At 41.6% G+C, this 15,241-nt stretch overlaps 1 protein-coding gene across 1 annotated transcript in view; it reads left to right on the top strand.

Annotated features, from left to right (window-relative positions):
- Positions 1-15,241, top strand: part of LOC134082780 (inactive phospholipase C-like protein 2) — a 34,271-nt gene that overhangs the window by 11,567 nt on the left and 7,463 nt on the right. The window contains exons 2-4 of the mRNA XM_062538746.1: positions 6,459-8,945; positions 10,234-10,437; positions 14,398-14,473. Coding sequence (XP_062394730.1) covers positions 6,459-8,945; positions 10,234-10,437; positions 14,398-14,473 — 2,767 coding nt within the window. The remainder of the gene's footprint in view (positions 1-6,458; positions 8,946-10,233; positions 10,438-14,397; positions 14,474-15,241) is intronic.

The following is a 15,241-nucleotide window of genomic DNA, read 5'->3' as shown; positions in this document are numbered from 1 at the left end:
TGCATGTAAACTCACCTTTAGTTAGAAGATTAGAAGAATGGTTGGAAGATTTCAGGTATAAACGTGTGTAGCCAAACTAAATATTGGATTGGTATGTCATTGTCCAATTTTATTGTGGTGATGCCAATGGTCTTCAAAGCCAAGTTGATTTCTGAACTGAATTTATTTGGTTTGCTGAATGCTTAATAGATTGTAAATTGACCACATGCTTCACAGTTGCCAGATTCACTGTTTGTCTTACACAATGCACTAGTTATTGATGCATTTCCTGTTGTTGATTAATTTAGTCTGAGTAAAAGCAAGATTGTAATTCTAATTCTGAGAAGTAAGCCTCGAGTTCCCGGAAGAGGGATAGACCATTCTGAAGGGTCCAGTGAGCTAGAAAAAAAGGTCTAGCAATCCATTAGGAAATTAATAATTGGATTGAATCAGAGTCCACTTATCGGACACACCAGGATACAATGCAGGCAGGCAGACAGAACAGGGGTTAGGTGGGGTGGGGGGGCATCTCAGCTGTCAATCAACAGGTTTTTAAGGGTTTAAGCGGCCCAGCCCACCTTTTCAGAATGTTGTCCCATTTTCTCTTCATGATCAGGGATGGAGAGCATGCTTTAAAGATTACCATCGCACTGTGACCCCTGACTAAGCATCCCGTTAGCAAGTCACAGGAAATGAAAGATGAGATTTCCTAGTGAGGGGCTGCTGGTGTGTGGTAAGCCCTGGTTCAACTAATTCATCATATACTGATATCTTCCAATAGCTGAGTCAGTAATTAGCGCTTTAGTCAGTTCCACTTGGATGACCTTCTGCTCTGATCTGCTCTGTAATCAAATTGGCTAACAAGGTGTAACCCACTGACAAAATTGTAGAGCAGTTTCAGAAATACCAAACTTTTTCAGAATAAATTGACTACTGTTCCGTATTTCAATATGTGAGTGGATTTGGTTACATTATATGTTGGACCAATCCCACAGGACAGCTAAGGTTAATGTTAGAAAGATTTTCGGCCATCATATAAAATGTACTGTAGCTGCCAAACCTTAATTAAATCATATGCATTGGAAGATGGAGACAGAGAAAATCCCTGAACCTTTTACAAAGGCTATTACATAAGAGTATGAAAATAGACTTTTCAGGAAATAATAAAACTACTGTTGAGGCCGGGTGGGGGTTTTACAGCATTGTTTTCTTGTCCTGGGGGTTGGCGAGATAGAGTTGGGGGGATACTGGTGAAAAGGAAATCCTGAGCTTAAGCATGTAGCCCGGAGGATATGTTCATACAACAGGAACCTTAGCCATTTCATATTTTATGGAACCACGCCTATAAATTGTCCCATCTGCGACCTTAAGTCTCTTATCAAAAACAAATTTAAAAAAATAAGGCTATTTTTCCCCCACATCAGTGTGATCAACGTTTTTCTCAGCATAGCCTCTTGAGAAGCCTGTTGAAATGGAGGTCATTGTGCCAGTGACCTTTTTGTGACGCTTCTCATCAGAATCTAGGATAATTTTAGCAAAACTCTTGTCAGTCTCATGTCTCGGTCTAATATTAGTTGTAGGCCCACATGCTTGAGAGCAGTACCTAAATTTTAAAATCAAATTAACATGGACAAATCAAAAACAAGGACAAAACCATGGATGATATTTGTTTCAGAGAATGTCTGATCTTGGCAATAGCATTCATTAGATTTTTATGTTTTGTCCATCAGCTGTGGTTATTTCCATTGCTGTCTGTATTGTTTACCACATGTCAATCATTTCCAGAGTGCCAAAAGAACTAAATGTGATTGGCACTTGAGACGGAAGAGACTGTGAGACACACGCCTTAGAGGCTGCATTTTAGTGGATGACATTGAGAAGTCCCATCAGAGCGCAACGGTGCTCTCATGGATGAGGACGATGAATCATTGATGTCGCATTTCGAATATCTATGGTATAAATCATAGTTATTTAAGGTCTTTCAGGCATTTCCAACTGTAGCCTAATATTTGTGATCAACAGCCTGCAGTCAAGTGATTCAGTAGTCTTTGTCAACCCCTGAAAGCAAGCTCCACCAAACTCTCTTCTAGACTGCCTGCTTATGTAATGTTCAGCCATGGGGCTGTGTGGTTTGACTGTTAACGACTCCATGGAGAGCGCCATTGTTTTTTTTTTTTTTCAGCCCTCATTAAAGCCTGCAAAGTATTCAGATGTAGACTGGAAGCATGGGGGTGTTAGCAGGAACTGCGATGATACGCTGAATATGTCCCAAGTGAAACCAAGTGCTGATTTTCCACACAGAAACCACACAGATCACAGGCTACAGAAACAAATTATCTTTTTATTTTATTATTTTTTTATTTCCCTATAGTTTTGGAATATTACTGCTAGAATATTACTCCTGTAATATTATATAGTTTTGGAATATTCCTCCACCCTTTACACGTCTGACTTCTGCTACAACACGGAGTCATGCCACATGCAGAAGTTTTCAGACGATACTGCAATTGTGGGATGTATCAGGGATGGGCAGGAGGAGGAATACAGGAGCCTGGTGGAGGACTTTGTGCAATGGTGCAGACTCAACCACCTACAACTCAACACGACCAAGACCAAGGAGATGGTGGTAGATTTCAGGAGGTCTAAGCCTGCTCTGCTGCCAGTCACCATTGAGGAGGTCAATGTGGAGGTGGTGAACACATACCAGTACCTGGGCGTACATCTGGACGATAAACTGGACTGGTCAGTCAACACTGAAGCAATATACAAGAAAGGGCAGAGCAGGCTGTACTTCCTGAGGAGGCTGCGCTCCTTCAATGTCTGCAGCAAGCTCCTCTGGATGTTTTACCAGTCTGTTGTTGCCAGCGTCCTCTTCTATGCTGTGGCATGCTGGGGAGGAAGCACCAGGAAGAGGGATGCTGGGCGACTAGACAGGCTGGTAAGGAAGGCTGGCTCTGTTGTGGGAGCTGATCTGGAGTGCATCACTTCAGTATCAGACAAAAGGACCCTGAACAAGCTACACAGCATCCTGGACAATGACTGTCATCCACTCTACAGCACTATCATACAGCAGAAGAGCTTGATCAGCTGGAGACTACGCTCCATGACATGCACAACAGACAGACTGAGGAAGTCATTTGTACCCAGGGCCATACAACTGTACAATGCTTCACTGAAGGGAAAAGGAGAGTTGGACTTCTATGCATAGTATATCTGCACCTCCACCCTCTTATACACTTACATGGCATGGCTTACATGTCTACCCTCATGTCTAACTCTTATATTATTACTATGTTAAGTTTATTTTAATTGTCCATATATTTATACTAGTACTGTTATTATTATTACTATGCTTACATTTTGTACTGTACATATTTATTGCTGGTCACTAGAATTTAATCTTGCACTGTTGCACTGTTGGACTTATTTGCACTACCAACTTGACACACACCTCAGACTGGATCACAGTACCAATCCTCAGTACATTCATGCATACCTTATCTATAGTATTCTACTGCTCCTTTAGTCATGTTGATTTGTTGATTTGCTTTTTAATTTTCCTGTTTACATTGTTTACATTGTACTGTATGTTGTGTGTGGTGTCTTAAGCTGCTGGGACCTTGAATTTCCCCTTGGGGATCAATAAAGTATCTATCTATCTATCCATCTATCTAGATCTACAATATGATCTGACTGGGAAAATAAGGGTGCACTCCAACTGATGTGTACGATGCCTGCCGGGTGAAGCTATAATCCCACAGTCACTTGCATCAGACAAAAACATTACATTTATCTCCAAAATCGGTTGAAAACTAGTGTTTGGATACATATGCATGTTCACATGAAATACAATGTCGATAAAACTAAAAGAAGTCTTTGCACTTTGCTTTGAATGAAATGCATAGACTTCCATGTTAAGTCCAGGGGAATGCACAAAGGTCAATGGAGCCATGTCACATTGACACTAGAGACTACAGTGTCTTTGCTGAGAGTGGTTTTACACAGGCTGCATGTAGCGTTGTCGTGTGTGCTGCCTGGAAAGGTTTGTGACATCTTCCCACCTGAGCGGAGGTGATGTGGAAGACCCGGTGGAGCGGCACAAGCTTGGGAAATGTCATGGATGCAGCAGCAGGCTAACATGATGAGATGTGTGGGCTTAGATGCTCCAGGGGAGAATCATCACAACCTACCTACAATGCCTTGTGACAGGCACCCTAAGTGAAGCAGCGCAGTCACTTCTCGAGAGGGGGGCATCTACAGCCCTCACTCCATGGCAATAGGAAGATGAGTCAGAGAGCAATGACAACAGTATCCCTGTAGAAGCTAAAGCCATTTTTCATCTAGTTTGATAGATGCAGTTCACATCATTCCTGAACCTCAGCTTGATCTTGTTCATAGCATCCCTCCATTCAGACATTAAGGGTACAGCAGTAGTCTGATTGTTTTAAAAGCAAAAGTAAGAAGGCATCCTACCCTATGCATACAGTGTCAGTTAGCGACACCAGTATACTGTACGTTCTGGGCCTTTATTCATAAAGCATTTTAAATGCACTAAAAGTTTTTAATGAAGAGGTTTGTCTTAAAACCTATTCACAAAGCTGCCGAGACCAACTTTTAGTAAGGCAAAATTACAACTTCTAAGACAAGAGCTCAGTTATGTTGGCGCTTGAGTGACAGGTCTCTGCTGGTGAGTAGGCATGCACTGCATGAGTAGGCTACCGCGTAGGTCAGGGTGCATACAAACATTCCGATTAGATTCAGATAAAAAAGTTACTGGAACTGTTTCAGTTAGTCTACATTTTTACTTCCTATTGTAATCTACCCGTTTAGAAGTTGAGATAGCCAACGCTTCTGTGGAAAGTGGGTAGCTCCACTGCTTTGTGACTTTTCTGGAAAGTGACAGCGTTGATGATAACCACATTCTCCTCCCCACACCACAGTACTTTATGCCGTTGGCCACAAGAATGCATCTGAACTTGACTAGGCCTCTTGCTATGTCTCATCACTCATAACAAGACAACAAAAGTGTGTCATTGTTACAGAAATGCATAGAGGTGGGAGGGGAAATAAGTATTAAGTTTAGTAAAGTGATGTCTTTGGCACAATATCATGAGAGCAGTGCCAAATATCACTGTATTTACTTAATATTATGAGTTTTAGGCCTATTTTAATTTGGTAGTGCATCAGTTGTGATAATATTGATACTGAAGTCTGCAGGATGGCACAAGACGTTGTTCTTCTCTTGCATCATAGAAGAAAATGGCAAAGGAAGTCAGTCGAGAAAAAAAATTACTGCACCAAGGTGGCTGTAGAAAATCCCAGTATATGAAATGTAGTACATTTAAGAATTAAATTGTTATGTATGGCAGGATCGAACGGTAATACTTCCTACTGTCTGTCGTAAAATGGAAATACTCTCAATAATGTAGTGACAAGGTCGCAATTCTTACCACTATAGCCTCAGCTGTATGTGCTGGTTGAGCTGTGCTTCCTCTGTGCTCTTCCAAAAAGCAGAGAAAGGCTCATACGGAGTACTTCATACATGCACCACCACAGTACTCTTCATAGAACAGGGCGCACACTGCACACTTCACTTGTTATTTTTTCACTTGAAGAGCCTTTTTACCACTTGATATAGCACATCTCTACAGTTCGGCCCCAAACGTAATGGTACTCACACATAACTGTATATATTAAAAAAGAATCCTTTTTGTTTGCCAAAAAAATTTGAAATGTAATTTCACCTAAAAGGTAAGATTTCATGGTAACATGTCCAACCATGACATCTGGCTGCACTATAAAAAGCAGATTTTCCCATCCATAATGCTTCTGAAATTCAGTGTCATGACATGTAATTTCCGTAAAGGAATGTGTGAATGTGTTTTCGCCTTCTGAGCCATAATGAAAAAGACACAGCGATGTCTGTCTTCAGTACACAGCTGACCTATGACTGAAACTGACACATGAACCAAAGCATCTCCTTTTGTAGTGCTAGTTTTTCACTTGAGCTTTCTAAATGGGGAATATCCAGCACCATGCATCATCTTGCTTTGAGCTATGTGCAAATGACAAAAGCAGTTATAATTGTAATTTGTGACAACTTCAGCTAATGAATCATAAGAGTAATTAATTAGCCAGTGCTTAGAGCATCCCTCGGATGGTGCATTGCTGAAATAAAATAAATAATTTCTAAGTGGCCTCCTAATCTACTGAACACTCTTAGTCAACTCAAAAGAGTAAAATATTGCAGTGTAATATAACATTTTGCAACACATTGAAATAAAAGTCACCTATTGCAGTGTAATACGACACTTCCCTTTTTTTTTTTTTTTTTTGATTTATACATTATTTAGTAGTCCCTAGCCAAATTGTTTGCATTTGGACTTGTATCTGTAGCAATGATTAATCATCAGACCACATGAAATTATTCAGGAATGAATGTCATGTGTTTTGACTGTGTGAACTCTTTTTTTCCCCAGGATGGCTCAAGGCAGCGGAAGGAAAGGAAGAAAACCGTCTCATTCAGCAGTATGCCCACAGAGAAGAAGATCAGCAGTGCCAGTGACTGCATCAATGCCATGGTGGAAGGGTCCGAGTTGAGGAAAGTGCGGTCCAACTCCCGTGTGTACCATCGGTACTTCCTCCTGGATGCTGATATGCAGTCCCTCCGATGGGAGCCTTCCAAGAAGGAGTCTGACAAGGCCAAGATCGACATCAAATCTATTAGAGAGGTGCGAACTGGCAAGAACACGGACACCTTCAGAACCAACGGCGTTTCTGATCAGATATCAGAGGATTGTGCATTCTCGATCATCTGTGGAGAGAACTATGAATCCCTGGACTTGGTAGCGAATTCTGCAGATGTGGCCAATATTTGGGTAACTGGACTCAGGTATCTGATATCATATGGGAAACACACATTAAACATGATTGAAAGCAGCCAGAACAACTTGCGAACATCCTGGCTTAGTGAACTCTTTGAGGAAGCTGATGTCAATAGTAGCAAACACCTTAGTTTGTGTACTGCTCTACAGCTGATCAAAAACTTAAGCCCTGGACTCAAAAACGTGAAGATTGAGCTCAAGTTCAAAGAATTGCACAAGTTAAAAGAAAAGATTGGGTGCGATGTGAGTCTGGAAGAGTTTACTGAGGTCTTCCATGACCTTTGCACAAGACCAGAAATTTACTTTTTGCTCGTCCAATTCTCCAGTAACAAGGAATTCCTTGATACTAAAGACTTAATGATTTTTTTGGAGGCAGAGCAAGGCATGGCCCAAGTCAGCGAGGACACCAGTCTGGAGGTCATTCAGAAGTACGAACCCTCCAAAGAGGGCCAACAGAAAGGCTGGCTCTCCCTCGATGGATTCACCAATTACCTCATGTCGTCTGAGTGCCACATTTTTGAACCAGAACAAAAGACAGTTTGCCAAGACATGACCCAGCCACTGTCTCACTACTACATCAATGCATCCCACAATACCTATCTGATCGAGGATCAATTCAGGGGACCCTCTGACATCACAGGATATATCCGTGCTCTGAAGATGGGCTGCCGTAGTGTAGAGCTGGATGTTTGGGACGGGCCAGACAACGAGCCGGTCATTTACACAGGACATACAATGACCTCACAGATCGTCTTCCGCAGTGTCATAGACATCATTAACAAATACGCATTTGTTGCTTCTGAGTACCCTCTGATTGTCTGTTTGGAAAACCACTGTTCCTTAAAGCAGCAGAGGGTCATGTTTCAACACCTCAAAAAAATATTGGGAGACAAACTCTACACAGACACCCCCAAACCTGAGGACAGTTACCTACCCTCTCCTTCAGCCTTGAAGGGCAGAATTCTTCTGAAGGGTAAGAAGTTGCCCCCTTCGTGTACAAGTTCAGAGGGTGAAGTGACTGACGAGGATGAAGGGGCTGAGATGTCCCAGAGGATGAGCATTGATAGTAGTGAGCAGCAAACAGTCACCTTGCCCAAGAAATTCCAGCTCTCCAAAGACCTCTCAGACCTGGTGACTTTGTGTAAATCCATTGAGTTCAACGACTTCCCAAAGGCATTTCAGAACCAGAAGCACTGGGAACTGTGCTCATTTAATGAAGTTTTTGCAGGCCGATGTGCCACAGACTTCCCTGGGGACTTTGTCAACTACAACAAGAAATTCCTGGCTCGTGTGTACCCTAGTCCAATGCGAATAGACTCCAGCAATATGAATCCTCAGGACTTCTGGAAGTGTGGCTGCCAGATAGTGGCTATGAATTACCAAACCCCTGGTTTAATGATGGACCTGAACATTGGCTGGTTCAGGCAGAATGGAAATTGTGGCTATGTTCTGCGTCCAGCCATTATGAGGGAACAGGTTTCTTATTTCAGTGCCAATACTAAAGATTCAGTGCCCGGTGTGTCTCCCCAACTCTTGCACATAAAGATCATCAGTGGACAAAATTTCCCTAAACCTAAGGGCTCAGGTGCCAAAGGGGATGTTGTGGACCCCTATATTTATGTGGAGATCCATGGCATTCCTGCAGATTGCGCTGAACAAAGGACTAAAACTGTCAATCAAAATGGGGACAATCCCCTTTTCGATGAGAGTTTTGAGTTTCAAATCAACCTCCCGGAGTTGGCAATGGTACGCTTTGTGGTGCTGGATGATGACTACATTGGGGATGAGTTCATTGGCCAGTACACGATTCCTTTTGAATGCCTGCAGCCAGGCTTTCGCCATATTCCACTTCAGTCACTCACTGGAGAAGTCCTTCCTCATACCTGGCTGTTTGTGCATGTGGCCATAACCAACCGCCGAGGTGGGGGCAAACCCCACAAGAGGGGTCTGTCTGTAAGAAAGGGTAAGAGGAGCCGCGAGTATGCCACCATGAGGATACTGCTCATAAAGAATGTGGATGATGTCTTCAAGACTGCTACACTCCCACTAAGAGAAGCCACAGACCTCAGAGAAAATGTGCAGGTAATGTAATGTTTAACATACGCGTAAATTATGTTTATTACAATTTAGAAAGACATGGTCATATCATACTGCAAAACCGTCATACAGCGTCATCGTTAGGGGAGGTGAATGATCCACTTATTTTATTGAGGGCACCATGTCTTTGGTCTTTATGAAAATGACCTCAGTGTCGAGCATAGATCACAGCCAGCTCTACTTCAAAAGACCCTGTGCATCTGTAGTGGGAACCCCTTTTGGCAAGGCAAAACAAAACCCCTAGGCGTGATTTAATCAGAGTTGAAATAACCTAATCCCTTGATGTTGTGCAACTGGCAAGACAGAACTGAAGGAGACTTCAAAGCGGAATGGCACACTGGTAAGATCCCACAGCAAACCCTTCGAAGTGGTCTCTGTTCAGAACCACAGGTAGCTCCTCGCAGCTTATAAGAATTCCTTTTAATATTTAAAATGGAAAACCTCTTATATAATGCTGTGGTACAGTATCTGTCAGTAATACACCTATAAAGAATATTAAACTGTCTAAAGAATGGCAGTGTTACGGTCATAAAATACAAAGTGACTGTGAAAACAAGGGGAAACCAGGACACGCTGTTATTCCCTACCTTCTTCACTGAAGCCCAAAGATATAGCTTTTGCTTCTCACTCTTCCAGAACAGAATACCACTTTCTAATACCTTTTATATTAGGTCCACTACATACAACATTCATTTGAGATCTAGTTTTTTTTTTTTGAAAGCCCTCAGACATTCAGCGAGTTCCTCACGGCAGTGATGGTTCCCTTGGTGTCTTGTTTCCGGACAGGGTTGCTGTGTTTTGGTATTTCATAACACATTGTCTATTAGAGTTTATTTTCTGAGCTTTGTTTACATTACATTTTCCATTCAAAAACAAACAGCTAACCATGAGACTTAAAATATATCAGGTTTTTTTCTCCCACTGTTTGTCCTTGCCATTGTTTACGCAGTGTGTGAATCTGGCCCCCTGTATTGTATGTGTGTGTGTGCAAGCATTGCCTTTGTACATTACAGACAAGTCAGACAGGGAACACATGTGCAAACCACTTCCTGTTGCAGCTCTTGTTGATTAGCGATCAAAGATGTTTCATTTAAGGAAGCTGGTGAACTTATTACATTGTAAGAGAGTGGCCTTACACTTACTCTAAAATAAATGAACAAACCATTGCATGGTAAATGTAGTTACATTTTAATATCTTGAATGACTATATGTTGCAATAATCCTACAGACTGCGTACAATACTGTATGTGTTTGTGTGCCTTTGACCCTGCAGAATGCAATAGTGTCCTTCAAAGAGCTCTGTGGTCTGTCGGCGGTGGCGAACCTGAAGCAGTGCATACTGGCTCTGTCGTCTCGTCTGGCAGGGCCAGACAACACTCCTGTCCTGCTGTTTAACCTGAAAGACCAGTACCCCTCCATGGAGCCCCAGGGTGTCCTCCCAGAGGTGCTGAAGAAGGTTATCACGGCTTATGACACGGTGAGAAGCTTATCTGGTCAACCTCAAAACGCTCAAATAGAACAAGTCATCATATCACCACAAATTTGCATACACTGCTTTATGAGAAATGGCTCAGGCAAAAATAATCATCAATCCTAATTTGTGTTGCATGTCTAGAAGTAGTTTACTACTAAATTGTATTCCATACGTATGTAATTACCGTTTAGACACTTGAGATATCAATCACAGAACTCAACAGAACTTTGTTGTCTAAGCTCTTTGACAAGGGATCAAAGGTGGAGTTTTTTACACATGTAGAGTGATGAGGAAGAGGAATGATGATGTGTTGAATAATAGGGACGCTGTTCACACAGCAGACCATAGTCACAGTATGTAAGGTTGTTTCAGACTCAGAAACTCCAATATTGATTCATAATGCCTAAATACTTATGCTGTGAACATTGACAAGCCTCTAATATGTTATGCTATTCTCCATACAAAACTAAATAAGATGTAGCTTTATTTTATTTACTTAAAAACCTATAAATAAAACTGAAAGCACTACATCACTCTAACTGACAGGTCCAGTTTGTGGTCAGGTCTGAAAGGTTATTTGCAATTACAATGCATTGTAATGAACATAAAATATGCACACTTTGACATTTCACTTGAATAAAAATGTATTTTGTATTAAGCATATAATGTTATCCACAGGGAGGCATGTGTGAAGGTGACAAATGGGTGCATATTGCTTTAACGGTGGAACAGCAGAGGTTAGAAGACTACAGCTCGACACAGACGGCCATTAGCATAGCTTTGAATCCCATTTACTTAATGTGGCCATTATGGATCCTTCTCCAGAGTGGAAAAGGCACACTGTGTTCAGACACAAGGGATGATAAAAAATAAGTGAATTGTTCAATAGGGCGGATTTGTTGCCCGTATAAGGCAGTCTTTTTTATAAATAGCAGATGCCAGCTCACATTAAAGTTATTTAGATTGTGTTCGGTTTGTTAGGCACTCAATCACTCAAGCAAATTATGATATGGATTCTATTGTCAGAATAGTGTATCTTCAATAAAGCATTACAGATTAGATTAGATTCAACTTTATTACTAGTCCATTCACTGATGTTATCTGATGAACACTTTATCTTTTGAAGTAAGTGGATGTTTGTTCATCAGCAAAATTAAAGATATTTGAAAGATTACAGCAAACTGCTAGAATCTGATGGCAGCACTAGAAGTAGAGTTACTTAGAGATCAGACAGTGACAGTATTGTGAAGTACAATGTCACATTGATTGAAAGACACTCTGTGAAATACAGAACACTGTCAATAAATCATGAACCACACTATGGAAATACTGTAGCGTGCCATTTGAGGAGATGCACTTGACATGAACCAGAACCAAAAATCACTGTGTGAGGGTATACACTCGAGACCAGGCACTGTTCTGCATTTTAATAGAGACACGCTGGATTGTGGTCTCAGAGTCCCTGCTGGATCATTAGTCAACTGGCTGACAATGACAAGACATGGTCACAGCCATGAGACAATACTTTGTTGATGGGATTTATCTGTGAACAATGGTCGGCGGTAACAAAAACTACATCAAAAGAACACTACCATAGTCCACACAGCTCTGGGAGCCTGTGATCTCACTTTTATGTTTCTGCCCTTGTGCTGTGCTGTGCCGTTTGATCAGGGCTGTCCCATACATTACATTACAGCCTGGCCTTGTGTAACTCAGTGGTCTGGAGAAACACAGGCTCACATCAAAACAGCGCACTGCATTCTTGTGGGGCAGCAGATCCCGGAGAAGCGGATCCTGGCTCGTCTTGCTCCAGCACACGCTGAGCCGAAGAGGCATGCTGCTGGGTTCACATCCTCCGCCCTGAGTGCCTCTGCACTATAAATACCCCCGTTGTGGTGGGTCAGCCACCAAGGCTGTAATTTCTTCACCCATTAGTAGTGTAATCACAGTGGGCATGGCAGCCTTGAATCTGGTGCTGCAGCTGTGGAATGTCACAAACAGCCCCCTTCATGCAAAGCTGATGCCACACTCCCTCCTGTTTGACACCGCCCCTCCCCTTCCCTCTTCCCCAGCAGCGTGTCTTCCTGTCTCACAGCAAGAGTGTGTAACGCATGTGACCTGAATGATGAAACCTGCATGGGTCACAGGCCTTGCTGTTTACTCAACCACCCCTCTCCCACCCACCCCACCTCACTCTTTCGCTGGGTTGCCCTCAGGCAGATGGGCCCCATCTTTCTGATCTGGGTACTGCTCAAGGCTTCTTCCTTCTTCCTTGTTTTTTCTTTTTCTTTTTACTGTCACATATGTGCTTGCTCTGGGGTTTTAGACCCTGACAAGTGCATTGGTACAAATTCAGTTATTGTAATGTATATGCTGTACAAAATAACTGAAACAGAATTGAGATCCACTTGCTGAACTAACCACAGAAACATCTGATAAACACAAGGTGGTAGATGAGTCCATATCACACTTCCCAGAGGCAGTTATTGTTCTGTTGTGCCTTGCCATCAATACACTCTTAAAAACAATGCAAGTTGTTTTAACACATCTGTATCCAGATAAGGACAACACAGTTTGTGTTGTTTTTATTTGTTACACAATTGTGTTGAAAATGACACCTACTAGCATTGAAAACGCCACAACTTGTAGTGTTGTTTTTTTTTTTTTAACACATCTCTGTGTGCAGATAGGGACAACACATTTGTTTTAAGAAAGTATTTTAGCATTATTATCTCAGCATAAAGTTATGCCTTTCATAAGCCTGCTGTCTGTAATGATGTTGAAGTCGACCATGACAGCTGGACAAGTTAGCTTGATCTGTTGATTGCTCCCAGTGTCCATACCACTGCCTCTACTACAGGCTGTCACATAGAAATGTACTCCAAAGCCGCCCTCCTTTTTCCGTGAATATCTCTCTCTTGGCAGACACTGAGGACACTGTGCCCTTTTAATACATGACCTTTTGGTTCTCTTAAGTTACTATGGGAATGTATAAATCAATTAGAGTGACATTCTTTGTATAAAGAGCCATACCTGTGGCACTAATTGAATGTGAAGTGGAGCAGCTATGTCAGAATCACGCTGAAGTCCTTTCCCATTTTAGATTATACGCACCTCCAGTGAAAACATAATGCAGAAAGGAAGTATTGTTATCGATTGATAAATTAACTTAACGCAGATCATTTAGATTGGCCTGACTAAATCTATTGTGGTTGTATTTCTGACAAATGCGTACGGTAATTTAGCTTTAGTTCCAGAACCTTTTTCGCTCAATTGGTTGAAGTAGGACATGCTTTGAAATGTTATTTTTGGGGCTTAAAGAAGTGTAAACGGATTCCCAAGGCCTCTGGGTCTACGATAAGAGCAAGCATGGGAACTTAAAACAGTCTGGAGGTCAACAAAAGTGTGTGCAGTCAATTAAAGTGAAAAATAACCTTGGCAGATAAATGGCACTAACCGCAATAAAAGTCCAGGCGATCCAACTAAAGCATAGCTCAAAGTGTCATTTAATAACAAGACTACAGTTATTTACACGCATCCCTCTGTAGTTCTATCATAGGAGGCTGTGGGGTGGACACCTCTTTTTTTATTATTATTTATGATGTTATTACCAGATACAGTATGTGCCTCTGAAGTAACATCAGAAGGAAGTGTGAAGTCCAGGAACTGATTTCTGGTACAAGGCAAAATCTATTGATTCTGAAGCCATTTGCGCTCACAATTTAGCAGCCATTTTGTGAGCTGACACCCCACAGCACTTCAATCTGATAACGTCCTTCATGCCTCTGAACACTTCTGGTAACTAAGCTTTTAATAAAACTATGCTCATCCTTTTCATATTTGAGAGGGAAGCAGTGGTTATCAGGTCATTTTGCGAGTAGACAAATGGGATTACATTGTCCTGTCCAGTCCACTAAATTAATGTTCTGTTTTGTTTTGTTCCCCTGTTTATCATCTCTGTAGATGATCCAGACCAGTAAAACACTATTGGAAAATTCTGAGGGGGTCTATGAGAGGATACTTCAAACTCAGAAAGCAGGTAAACGAGCATGCATGTTTGTGTGTGTGTAGGCACATTTATCTGTGTGTGACTGATTGTACATAGGGTAATGAATTTCAGGTGCAATTCTCAATGTCTCAAAGAGCTACACCATGAATGAGTTCACTGAAATATCAAAAGAGAACGAGATAATTATCCCTTGCTTGTTACATAACTATTATTATGCACTGTTTTTTGTTCTACCTGTGTGAGGCTCTGCTTTGAGACATGTTTCAAGCTGTAATTATCACTTCAATTAAGAGGTTTACAATGAAGCCTTAGTTTTTTTTAGGTTACCATAGTTATCAAAGTTGCCTCTAAATATGGCATTCGGATATCAGTGATCAGATATCAGATCTCTTCAGAACTTACAGTACATTGTCACTCAGAGACAGGCCAACTGATATGGACTTCTGCTAATATAACATGTGCTATGGCCACACATTTCTAAACATTTAACATGAAAATAACATTTAATTTAAGAGAGATTCAATTTGTGACACTGGTATCATATATAAGGTTTGTATTTGTAATAATATAATACAGTAATTACAACACAATTGATTCTTGATGGTGATGGTGAGGGATGCCCGCCTTAGCTCACCTTCGGCTTCCGATATTGACGCCAAGAGGCTGGACCATGCGTCCTCGTTCGACGAGTTGGGTGTGAGACCGTGTTGCACAACCATAGAGAAAAACGAAAGATGGATGAGGCTAACGAAGCGTGCTCGTTTGAATCGGCTTTGGAAGAGTTAGACTTGGGCTTTT

This window comes from Sardina pilchardus, chromosome 6, assembly GCF_963854185.1.
Source record: "Sardina pilchardus chromosome 6, fSarPil1.1, whole genome shotgun sequence".
NCBI classification, from domain to species: Eukaryota; Metazoa; Chordata; class Actinopteri; order Clupeiformes; family Clupeidae; genus Sardina; species Sardina pilchardus.
Note: the sequence above shows the minus strand (reverse complement) of the source record. Positions and strands in the feature narration are given on the sequence as shown.